Raw genomic sequence first — 12129 nt, 5'->3', positions numbered from 1 at the left:
TGATACACTAATCCATTTGTCCATCCAGGAGCAGTATCTGTACCAAACCAATATGCTAAACAAGCCTGTCCAGCCAATCCTGGCAGCTGCAATGCTATTACTGCTGCTTTCTTCTTTCGCTCCAGGGGTTAGCCAATCAATTAATAATATTGAATGGATGGAGAATCTACTAACTAGTCTAAATCAGTTGCAAATGAAAGGAGGAAAGGGAGAGAGGAGTCAGACAGGCAGCTTCTGAACTCACAAAAAGAAACCGAGCGAGTTGAAGCTGTTTTGGGAAACAACAATTATTTAAAAATGCACACAAAGATACCACTGGAATTCTGTCAGTCTGTGGGTCTGTCTTTTGTTCATCTTGCCTTTTATCTTCCAGGGTGGCTGTCTATTCATCTACCTGTCTATCTGTCTGTTTCCTCATTCATTTGTCTGCTTTTCATCTTACTGCTTGTGTCTACATACAGCTGCCAGTATCTCCATCTCACTCTCTATGGAGGTTTGTCTGTCTATCTGTCTTCTGTCTTTCTCTCTCTCTCTCTCTCTCTCTGTCTTCCTCTTCGACTGAATGCACACGAGACAGAAACTGCACACTAACAACCTCATTTTCTGACTGACCAGGTGACAGGGAGTAAGTGCAAAAAGGAGAGAGAGGTGGAAAGGTAGAGCAGCAGACATATAAAACCTGTTGGACCTCAGCCCTGCCTGAAAAAAAAAAGAGGAAAATAGAGTAGACAGATGGAGGAATGGAGGGACATAAATGAATGTGGAGTGTTGTCAAGGTGATATCCCTCCTCTCTAACCTTTCTCTCTCATTAACTTTGGGGCTTTAACGATGGTGGCAGAGACAGTGCGGGGTTTGACAAGCGGCTGGCTGCATGGTGCGAGGACAGTAGTGGTGCCCTTGTGGGAGTCTCTCACTGTCAAGCTCATTCATTTAACACAGGCTTGACAATGAAACGGAGGAAAGCTGGGCTTTAAGACCTGATGAAGGCAAAGGTTGATAGGATCATTTTGGGCAAAAGCAATTTACTTAAGCACACAAAGTATGAATTAGAAATCCTTGTAGAATCTAAAGAGTAACCTTTGTTTGAAATACATATAATCAGAAATCTTTGGACAAGAGTACAAGGTGTAATGAGCATGTAGCTGGATAAATTATTGCTTCTGATTCGATCCAGATATTATTACTTTAACTAGGATGCAATTTGGAGGTGCAGGCTAGACCTGTTGAACAGTCGGAGCACCTCACAGACATGGCCAATTTACAAATCACTAGTGTTAAAATATATTTCTGAATGCCCATGCTGTAAAAATATCATATACCTTGGGGGCACTTTCCTCGCTATGGCTACATCTTGGTTTACCAGACAGTTAATATCAGAAGATTTAAAAACCATCTTGTTACAACAGTCTGTGTAGTTCAAGGCGAAACTTGACAATGAAAAAAAGAGGAGGGGGGAGAAAAAAAGCATGGAATTAAATGTCTGTGCAGTTTTTCATGGGCAAGGGGTAGTGATAGATAAATAACAGCAAAACTCCCCACAAAGTTGCACTGTACTGGGCTTAGTGCATATTGTAAATTATTCTTCCAGCATTTTCCCTACAATATGTTGCTGTAAAAGAAATATGACATTGCACTGACAATATATGCCTTCAACATTTGTCTCAAAGGTAAAGTCAAAGTAACTTTGTGCGCCAGGCGAAGGACGCGGGCATTGCTATCTTCAATTTTAAGCTGGAAAAGAAACAACAGGCTCTGTTGCAAGTGTGTGTCTTTGTGATGAAACATGGATATTCACAAGGTTTTGGATGGGGTCTGTTTAGGTCTGAGTGTGTGTCTGTGTTCACCTAAAGTTTAATAAAATGGAGGCACTCAATATAAGTTCAAATATTTAGATGAAAAAAGCATACAGGCTTAGACATATATGCAAAGACATACACATATATACATGTACACACACACAATAAAAAAAGGAATAGCGGGAAAGCTCCCCCTAGACCCACCGGTAGTAAATTATCGGTGTTGTCCCCCATCTCTCGTTTTCCACCACGCAGCCAATGTTCCTCTGGGTTTAAAACTCATTTTCATCTCTCTTGTAAGCTCTATGTTTTTACATATTTGTTCAAAATCCTATTATGAGGCCTTTGTGATATGAATAACACTCGCAAATTGGAAAGTATCTCCAGGCAGAAGTTGGACACAGAGGTAATCTTCACAATCTAATCTCTTGAAGGACAAAAACAGCAATGGCACTTTCTGATGTAGTTTATAGGAAACCATGAGCCATTTTAAAGAAAAAAAAAACCTCAATAATAGGATCATAAAAATTCACATACATGTACACATAAAAACACTTTGACCTACCTGTTGGGTCTGAGTCACTTGGTGAAGTTTGGCATGTGCGCAGTGGGTCACAGTGTGTGTGTTCTGTTGTGTCAGAGTGACCAGAATTCAAATCCAAACCCAAAGGGGAAAACCCATCCAGATCACAGAATTGCTCTGATCCAAACCCAGCACTCTGGTTGTGCATCACCTAAGGGGAAATGGAAACAGATGGAGGGACACAGGAGATGAGGGGTGGAAGGAAGAAGGGATTAAGTGGTATAAAAGGGAATAAGTGGAAGGAGTGAAGCAGAAAGACAGATCGAGTGAGGAAGAGAGAAGGGAGAAGAAGAAGATATAAATTATGGAGGGGGTTGAGGAGGGGATGGGATTGAGGGTGTATTCGGGGGTAAGAGAGGGCAGGGACATGGAAATAGAGCGAACAGAGTACAGGAGAATAAGGAATTAATACTTTGGTCTCACAGCTTGAGTTTAATTTCTGTCCTAACGAAATCAGTTCAAAGGACAAAATGAAATTCAATATCAATTTAACTTCTATTAAGACAGGTAAGTGTGTTAAAATTTTATATTTTTCCATTTTCAACTGTGTAAATGCATATTAATAAGCCACTGTCTTTCACTGGAGATTATTCCCTTCTGTCCCTGTTTCCTTTGTTTCCACTTGATGAATTGATTTTTAATTAACCCCTGGAGCTGATGAGAGCATCTCACAACGGCATGGTGGGCTAGCTGTTCTTCCCACACAAGCGTCTTCCTGTGAGACGGGGGTAAAATGAGGAAGCCCTGTTTAGTTAAGATTAGATCTGAGGCATTAGCATGCTAGCCATAGCATCGCAAGACACACTGCAGATGGGCTGGGAGAAAATAGGAGAGAAGGCATGTGGGAATACTGTTGTTAAGAGCGAGGATGGAGCAAGGATGGAGAATGACAAGAGGAAGACAGGGCAAAAGAAAGAGGAGAGGCATAACAATGAAATGGCAAGAGACGGAACACAATGATACTGTGGAGCAGGAAAAAATTGGAGTTCGTGCAGACCAGTGTCTCTACATAACAAAAGGATGCAGCAGTTGACTAGCTGCCTGAACTATAGGGTAAAGGTAAAACAAAAAGGAGGACAGAAAATAAGACAATAAAAGATGGCTGAAAGGAAAGAAAGAGAGAGAAAGTATAAGAAATACATGGAGGACAAGAGAGAGTCCAAGAGCTGGAAAAAATGACTATCTAATCATTTTAGGAACAGTTTGATTTAGGTCCAGAGGCCACGGATAACCACCATCTTCACAATCACGAACCTCATTTTGCTCCAGCTTTTTAATAAAGCTCTACCCCCCCTTATTTTTTCATTCCTCTGTCACAGTATAAAGTATTCATAGCATTAAATGGCTGATAGGTCATTTGGGACCGTTCAAGCAGTGTCTTTTTAATCCACTCAGTTTCTCTTTTCTTCCCTCAATGGTGTGCACCTTTAACACCGCAGCCTTAGGTGTTTCTGAGCTATAGATGAATAATGTAAAGTAATTAGTGTGATACAAATGTTATCTAATAGATCAGGTTAGCTACAATAAGAAACTCTAACTGTATGTCACTGAAGTCTTCTCATTCTATGCAGTGATTATGTCTATTGTAATGATGTGATTCTTTAAAAATTTCAGAACTTGCCTGTTTATTCCTTTTCTTACGGGACCTTGAGATATTTCAAAGAGAATGTCAAACTTTAATATTTTGGTATATAACTATTTGTTAATTCTTTGATTCATTTATTGGCTATCAAATGTTTTTTACTACTGTTATAATGTCAGTTGTAATTTAACAAGCCAAGGATCTAGCTGCAGTCTTTATATAATTATACAAGACACTCAATTTTTATTCATTAAAAACTATAGTCTTGTAAAGAATATCCCACACACTGCTTTTGCTCATCATCACAATTTATTAATCTAAAAAATAGAGTTTCTGTCTGGCGAAGGTTGAGAGGGACCAAAACATTAGGATGATTAATAAATTGTGATGCTGAGCAAGAGAAGTATGTAGGATATTCTTCTTTACAAGATGATAGTGATGTTTTTGCAACGCACCTGCACCTGAGACATGTGGATGTGCAAATACCCTCATCGAGAAGACATGCAATAAAAACTAGAAAATGCTGTTGTATTAGTGATTATACCTCTTCAAAAACCAGGTGCATTTGCTTCACAAGGCTTGAGTTGGTGTTGTACTACTGGAATTCGTAGGCTAAGGTTTACTACACTGGTTTGCACTGAAATCTTTTGTATTGCTTGCTTTCTGTCAGGTTGAGAACCACTTAAAAACATACTTACAATTGAGCCCCGTGAATGCATGATATCCTGCACTAACATTGGTGCTCCCCAGAAAATAGTGCTATTACATCCCTCTAACTCAATGTTCCCCCTCAAAGAAGCAGAGAGTATGTGGGAATATGAAAACATGTTACCATGGATGGTTCTGACAGCTGTTCTGGCTCATCAGTCCGCAAATATTTTTCCCTTTCTGCATCTGTAGGAACAAAGGAATCTCCTAGATGAGATATGGCAGAATTCCCTTGCTCCTCGTCTCTGGATTTCCCTCTTGTTAAACATCCATGCATCTGTGCTTCTTCATCTGAAGAGTCTTCCTCATGTGGAGCCAGACCTAGGCTATCACTGGACATTTCATCTCCACTGTCTTCATGAAAAATACAGACATATTTTTAGAGGATAAAGAAATGTACTTTGAATTATGATTCAAGATGTAAAACAGATATTTTTTCAACATATTGAGCTTTAATCTAAAAAAATATTGTATTTCAGTGGCTCAGACAATGTTGTCTCAGCTTTGAAGGTGAATTGTAGGAGCACATTGACTGTCCTTGATTTATCATGCTTTGAACCAGTGAAGCAACATTTTCATCTCGAACATCCAAGGAAACATCGAAAATGTGATATAAGTGTCTTTGACGTTGCCACACGCATCAAGCTTTGATAAGCTGAAAAAGCAGGCATTCAGTATCAGACTGGTCAAAGAGCTGTAGGAAGGAAAGGAAGTGAGGGATGAGGGAAAGCACAGTGATGATGGTTGAATAGAAGGAGAGAGGTAGAGGTGTGAAGTCAGGAAGTGGGACTGAGGGAAGCAAAAGTAAGAGGAGGGAAAGCTTGGAAGGAAGAGGCCACTTTGAACTGTCATCGCACTTTATATGAAAACGCAGTTTTTAGCACAATTTTTAATTCTAAAGATACATTTATAGATTCCCTGATCTTTTTGATCGAAAAAAAAAGTACCGTCAGCAAACCATATCCCATACACACATATTCCAAAAGTTGAAATGTATGCACACCCAGACCCATACAAACATAGTCAGCAAAAACATTGCAAACAAATTGCTCTGAGGTGTGTATGTGAAGTACTCTTGTGTAGATACATGGTTAAGTGTGTGTGTGTGTGTGTGTGTGTGTGTGTGTGTGTGTGTACTGTATATTAAGGGAATTCGCGCCATCCTTTACAGCCTAATTACCCCCCTGTCTGTTGTAGCATTATGTCAGGTATTTACTTAAAACTCTAATCGATATAAAAAAAAATAAAGAACACTTTTCATGGTTGGATCTAAATTGGCATTGACAGCCAAGTGGAATAAAAGAAAGCCATTACTGCTGAGATCCACAAGCATTTTACTCATATAAACTGCCTGGCCATTGAGAATGGTGTTCAGGCAAAATGAAGCGTGCAATGTTTTCTATCAGGAATCCCTTTACTGCAAAGACGTGTGATTCCCCGTCCATAAACATGAATATGTTTCTTTCCTTTTTTCCACTGTCTTTTAAACCAAGTATTGGCCCCCAGAAATTATTGTTTGGTCACTGCAAGTCTCACCAAATCATACTGTCTGAAATGCTAAATTATATCAATATGTGAGATTCTACCACAATGATGGAAACATACGGTATGTATGAATAGTAGTAATGCAGTGGAAATAAGTATGTTTATGGGCATACACAGAGGGGAAATTGCTTATAACCATTACTTGCTTAAAACTCTTTTAACTGGCTACTTGTAAACTAATGTATGCCTCTTTTGAGACTGTCACATTCACAATTCCTCCCTTTTTCTACCTTGCTAGTGGGTGAAATTATACCAGAACTAAATTTCAAAGATCTATGACATGAGGAATTTTTATAAAATGCTAAGTAGAGGTGGAAATGTTATTTCCAAATCACATGATCTTAGTTAGAGTTGTTAATTATACGAGGTGTAAATTGGCAAATGCTTCTTGAATAATGAGGAATCTTTCATGGAGAGAACAGAATCTCAAAAGGGACCAACTGAGCAAAGAACTGTATCACTGGCATGGATATGAATGTGGGAGGACTAATTTCTGTTTGCATGTGTTGTTATTTATGTAAATCGTGAGGAGCTTTGTGATGGGAGGGGGTGTGGCATTTGATGTTCCAGTAGTCACTGCCCCCCAATTAGATACACATTTTCAGATCTGTGAAGTCCAAACAACATCACCATCACATAGTGGTGCATCATACAGTCAAGAGGCTTAAATGTAGTGATACAATCATAACAGAGCTAAAACCAGATTGAATGCAAGAACAATTGGTGTTCTTGTCACACATTCAACACCATCAGTGCACACACACACAAAGCTCATTATTACAATTTACTTACCTACTGATAGCTCCTCTTCCTCCACCATTTTCACAGCTAAAAGAGGATCCTGGGTGACATCTAAGGGATGTGGTGAAAGTGATGGCATGCATGCATCCGTATCCTGATGGGTCAGAGCTAATTCATGGTCACAAGAGATGGAGGTAGAGGATATAAAAACCGGTGCATTCCCATATGTTGGGGTTGACTTATAGCTAGAATATGCATCTGGAGGGGACTTGTTAAATAGAGAAAAACTTGATGGGTTTTTAACAGGTGCCCTGAATGGCACAGGGTTTGTTTGTGACCGGCTGGGTTCCAGGCTTTTTGTTTGTGGGTTTGGCCTGGAAGACTGAGGCAGCTCGAGTTGATTAACTGATAGGAGACACTCTGGGTCACACAAGGAATCTTGGGATTGCATTGGGGTCTCCAGATTGCTTGGTGGTGATTGCAAAAGCTTTGGTGATGAGATTGGTTCTGGGAATAACTTGGAAGATTGGAATTGTTCTGGCAACAGAGATGAGTCTGAGCCTTTTTGTAATGGGGTTGAATGGTAAACTCTGGGCAATAAGGTTGACTCAGTAGAGCTTGATGGTGAGACTGTGAACGTAGACCTAAGAGAGAAGGATACGGAAGGAGAAAGGGAGGGATTCTCTTTTGGGGTTGATGATCTAGTCAATGGAGACACATCAGTTGGAAATGAGAGAGGGGACAAGAATTTAAGGATCTCAACTTGGGAAAGTTGTGGTGACCCATGGTCAGCTTTTGATTTGTGGTCAGTTAGGGAACAATTGGACTTTTGTGACTTTGAGATCGATGTCTTGATTGATGTCTTTGAAGTCCTTTGAGTCTCAGCAGTGGGGGGTGCTGATGGCATGCCTTTAGAGGGTGATGCTGTGTTTAAGATAACAGACATAGGCTGTGCCGGTGCTCTAGACTGTCTGAAAGGTTGGGTTGGACTGCGAGAAGAGCGGTTGACTCTTAAGGACCCACCACTGGTTTGGGGCCCTAGTGTTCTTACGTTGCTGGAGACCTGCTGGAACAAGGGTACCCTGTGTGGGGGAAGACAGGACTAAATGAATGAGCCCATATCCACATGTTAATGGCTATACATAACTTTTTTTTTACCTTATCATTACTATACTTAAAAGTATTAGCAACCTTGTAAAAGATTCAGTCAAGTTCAAGCTGTTCATCTCATCATCATTGTTTACCTACTGCTTGCAAATATTCATAAATGACTCCTCTACTTCTAGAATAATTGTTCGGCAATCCGCAACATGATTTCAACTACAAGCTTCCCTCCCCATAGAAATCTACTGTGAAATCAGTTTTTTTTTTAACCTTTATAACACACGCCATTGTATACAGTATAACACTGACATATCATTGCACCACATGCGCTGGGTGAGCAATACATCGAAGACCCTCTTCAGTTATTCTTTTGGTATAGGACAAGCACACCTTGACCTCACACTGTTTATATACAGTTCAAACACACCTATTTCTCAGAGGCACAGATTATCACTGTGGTAGATTCTCTTGACTGCATGCTGAAAGCTTGTTGAACAAGATTTGATTGATAATAAATGTAGATAGTGTCAATCTTGTTTAATAAATCAACAACTTTCAAAAATGTTCACTAGAACTCCCTCGTATGTGGATAAAAAAACCTTGTTCTGTGTTCTGAGACAGATAAGACAGATGTAGCCATTTAAACTTGTGCTTGCTTCTTTACACAGGCTAGTGTCAGTGTGGTAGGTATCTGGTGAGGTCACAGTAGATACATATTTTTTTTAAATTGAGGCTTACTCTCCGTTGTTGTTTGTCCTGTGTTCAGCAACAAAGACTCCATTTATGTCTCTATCTGTCTGTAGAAAAGAAAAGAGATCAGAGCTGTAACACATGAATGAGATGGAAACAAAGAACGTACTGTTGTCTGTGAGGTTTACATTTGTGTCTACGCCCCTCATGCCCTGTCTAGATTCACTCTGCACGTTCATGTAGGTAAAACATTTCTGTTAAAATAAAATGCTTTAGTCATTCTCACCTCATCCAGTACTTCGATGACAAGGCACGGTTCAGGTGCAGTAATTTGAGCCTCAGTCCTACCTCTGCTGACAGGGACAGCAAACAATGATGCACAGTAGTGCCGAAAATCCTCTTCCTGAGCTATAAACGCAAGAGGAATAGTGAGAGAGTCATGTTGTGTGTTGCAATGTGAGGGACTGAAGGGTTTAGCTATTTTATCATGTTTAAAACTACAGGGCTGAAAAAAAAACGGAATAATTTTACAATACAATAGTCATAGTTAGTTTAAGATCCAGAAGCCTAAGGCATCTATCATCTAAGATTTGAACTGACAGGACCATTTATCATTTAATATGTGTACTGGCCAATGAATCAATCACAGGCCATGCCAACGACCCCTCAGCGTTCTGCTTGACCCTTTGGTCGACTCTCAACTTTTGTATGTAACCAAATTGTCTACTGAATGTCTGCTATGCTTTGGAAGCACTGAAGGTGACCCAGGACAAACTTGAATGAAAAATGATGGACACAGTTCTGATGAAAGATTAATTAAGGAGAAATTAAATCAAATTTGCTTTTATAATTTATTTTTGTGTATTGTTCACCTCACACATCCACCTCCAAGCCCCAAGTCAAAATAACCTTTAGTTAATTACCTTCCAAAAACTAACTGTAATGTCACTTTTGGCAAAAACTCTTCCACTGAGTTTTGCTGTTTGATAGAGATTGATATATTTCCAAAGACTCACATAGTTTTGCCTTTACAGCTGGATATATTTACTGCATTTACTCAGTGCTGTGCTGAGTAAATCGTTTGCAGTATCTTCTACCACTTCTCTGCCTGTAACAGAAAAGGCATTCCCCTGGGAACCTGAATACTTAAACTAACAGGGGAAAATTATCCCCTCCCCCTCCTCCAGGGATCAGAGGCCAGGGTCATAGAAAGCTGCACACTTGGGTCTGTATTAATTTATTATCTTGTTTCAGTTGAAAGCTGTTGCCAACACAGCAGGGGATGAACAGCACTCGCACTGCTGAGGACACTACCCTGCTGCTCAAAGGACAGCAGATACGTGTGGCAATTTACAGCACCAGTATGTCTATGTGATGATCTATTTTTATGTGTTGATATCAATCAAATATCAGAATTGTTTGAAATTCATATAGGATGAGTTCACTGCATATGGGCATTTATGCAGCAATTCATGTGTGGGATTATAAAGTCTTACCTTGGGAGCAGGCATACAAACAAATATTGAATATTCAAAATATTATCTACAATACTTCAGTTTCTTCCTGGCAATACCAATAATAATACACTGTCTGTTGACTTTTCCTTGATTGGCAATTTTTTTCAGTCTATCTTTCTATCGTTGCTTTAACACTGCAAGTTACCTGTCTGTGACACCTCCCTATCTCTCTCTCTCTCTCTTCCTCTCTTACTAACAATCCTCCTATCACATCACCACATGGGTCCTGACAGCTCAGGAAAATGAGAGTTTAAAACAAAGGAGTGCTCCCGACATGATGCCAGAAAACTGTTTTTATAATTAATGGACACACACATCGCCCACCCTTTCATATTCAAAGACAGGAGAGGAGGAGGAACTCTGCAACCTGTTGGCATGCGTTAGAAAAGTTTGGAGCAGGTGGAAGGAATAGTTTATCAGCTGCTGAACAGCTCTACACTTCCCAAAGACACCGCTGTCTTCCTCACATCTGCATATCAGTGAAACAGTGGAATATTAATTATCAAGTTGTAAGCGGAGAAATGGCAGTCATGATGTGTATAACTGTGTTTTAGTAAACAATGATAGAGATATTTAAGAGCTGGATTAAAGCTATGAATGGTTTGAGAAACTACAGCGATGTTAGGGAACAATGACTTGTGTGACTCTCTAAACTGCCCTCAAGCATATGATAAGAGGTCTAAGTCAACGCAAAACACAGTTTACATAAAACAGTTCAGACAAAATAGCGTGTGTGTACTTTATATATTACCAGAAATCCTCACATGCTTCAGGGAAAAAATTCCACAACCCATACATATTTTAATACATCCCTCCATTTGCTTAAAATATATGACAAAAATTGTATCATATTCAGAGTCTCATAACAAAGGGTCAAGTTTCTGGGTTAATCTTGAGTTAATGAGAATTTTGCAACAAAAAAATTGGGTCATGGGATAGAGAAGGTTGAGACACCCTCCTTTGGGGGGGTCCCTGATTAGAAGTTCATTTCCCACTATATATAACTATGTAACCACTTGCAACAAATGGCCTAATTCTCTGAAGTAAATGACTCTGATTGAACTTTTAGCCTTCAGCTACATAAAGACCAAGGTCTGATCAAAACAGTCTGATCCCCTAGCTTTCTGCCACTATAAAGAGTCAAGAGGTTATTCTTGAATTCATGTCTATGTTTTTGTGTGACTCGCAACAAACAAGGAATTCACCTTAAGTTCACTGTTGTGTAATGAAGTCCTTCCTCAAAACAAATCTTTTTGTCCTAGGTCAGAGTGACAGCCAAAGGTTTGTTTGAAGAATCAACCAGAATTCGAGAGGAGAGAGTGATTTGTGTGTTTTGAATGGGATTTATAAAAGTGCAAACCATATTTGAATGGCAGGCATTATTAATGATGCTGGGGCAGAGAGAGCCAAAGGTGATAAAAGTCCAAAGCTGCCTATGTATAAAAGTTGTAATACTTAGGAGACACCAGCTGTGTCAAGTGGAATACTGTTAGCAGAATAGTGTGTTCAGACTGTTGTTACGGCATCTCTGATTTATTAGATCAGACAGTGGAGAGCTGCAAGAGATGTTAATTTATAATATGTACCTTAGTTCCTTAACCACAAGGACACTCCAGTTACTCTGAAAATATTATTTAAAACTCCAATTTACTGTATCAATTTTGTATGGTTGTCTTGTCACATATTAAACATTGCTTCGGGGAGCCCAGAGAACCAGTTTGACCTCGAACATGTTGAAAGAAACAACTATTTGAGATAGCCAGCTATGGGGACAGGGGAAAGCAAGAACTTGCAGATCCTAACGAGGTCGGGATTGGAATGAATCTTGATTGATGAGATGAGAGGCAGTTGACAGTCCCAGG

General features: G+C 39.6%; 1 protein-coding gene across 4 annotated transcripts in view; it reads right to left on the bottom strand.

The window, feature by feature from the left end:
* zbbx (zinc finger, B-box domain containing) overlaps nt 1-12129 on the bottom strand; it is a 53292-nt gene that overhangs the window by 6704 nt on the left and 34459 nt on the right. For all 4 annotated transcript variants that reach the window (XM_056373242.1, XM_056373238.1, XM_056373239.1 and 1 more), the window contains exons 12-16: nt 9037-9158; nt 8799-8857; nt 7008-8038; nt 4795-5024; nt 2363-2531 (exon numbers count right to left, since the gene is read on the bottom strand). In XM_056373242.1, the coding sequence (XP_056229217.1) occupies nt 2363-2531; nt 4795-5024; nt 7008-8038; nt 8799-8857; nt 9037-9158 (1611 nt within the window). The remainder of the gene's footprint in view (nt 1-2362; nt 2532-4794; nt 5025-7007; nt 8039-8798; nt 8858-9036; nt 9159-12129) is intronic.

This window comes from Seriola aureovittata, chromosome 4, assembly GCF_021018895.1.
Source record: "Seriola aureovittata isolate HTS-2021-v1 ecotype China chromosome 4, ASM2101889v1, whole genome shotgun sequence".
Lineage (NCBI taxonomy): Eukaryota > Metazoa > Chordata > Actinopteri > Carangiformes > Carangidae > Seriola > Seriola aureovittata.
Note: the sequence above shows the minus strand (reverse complement) of the source record. Positions and strands in the feature narration are given on the sequence as shown.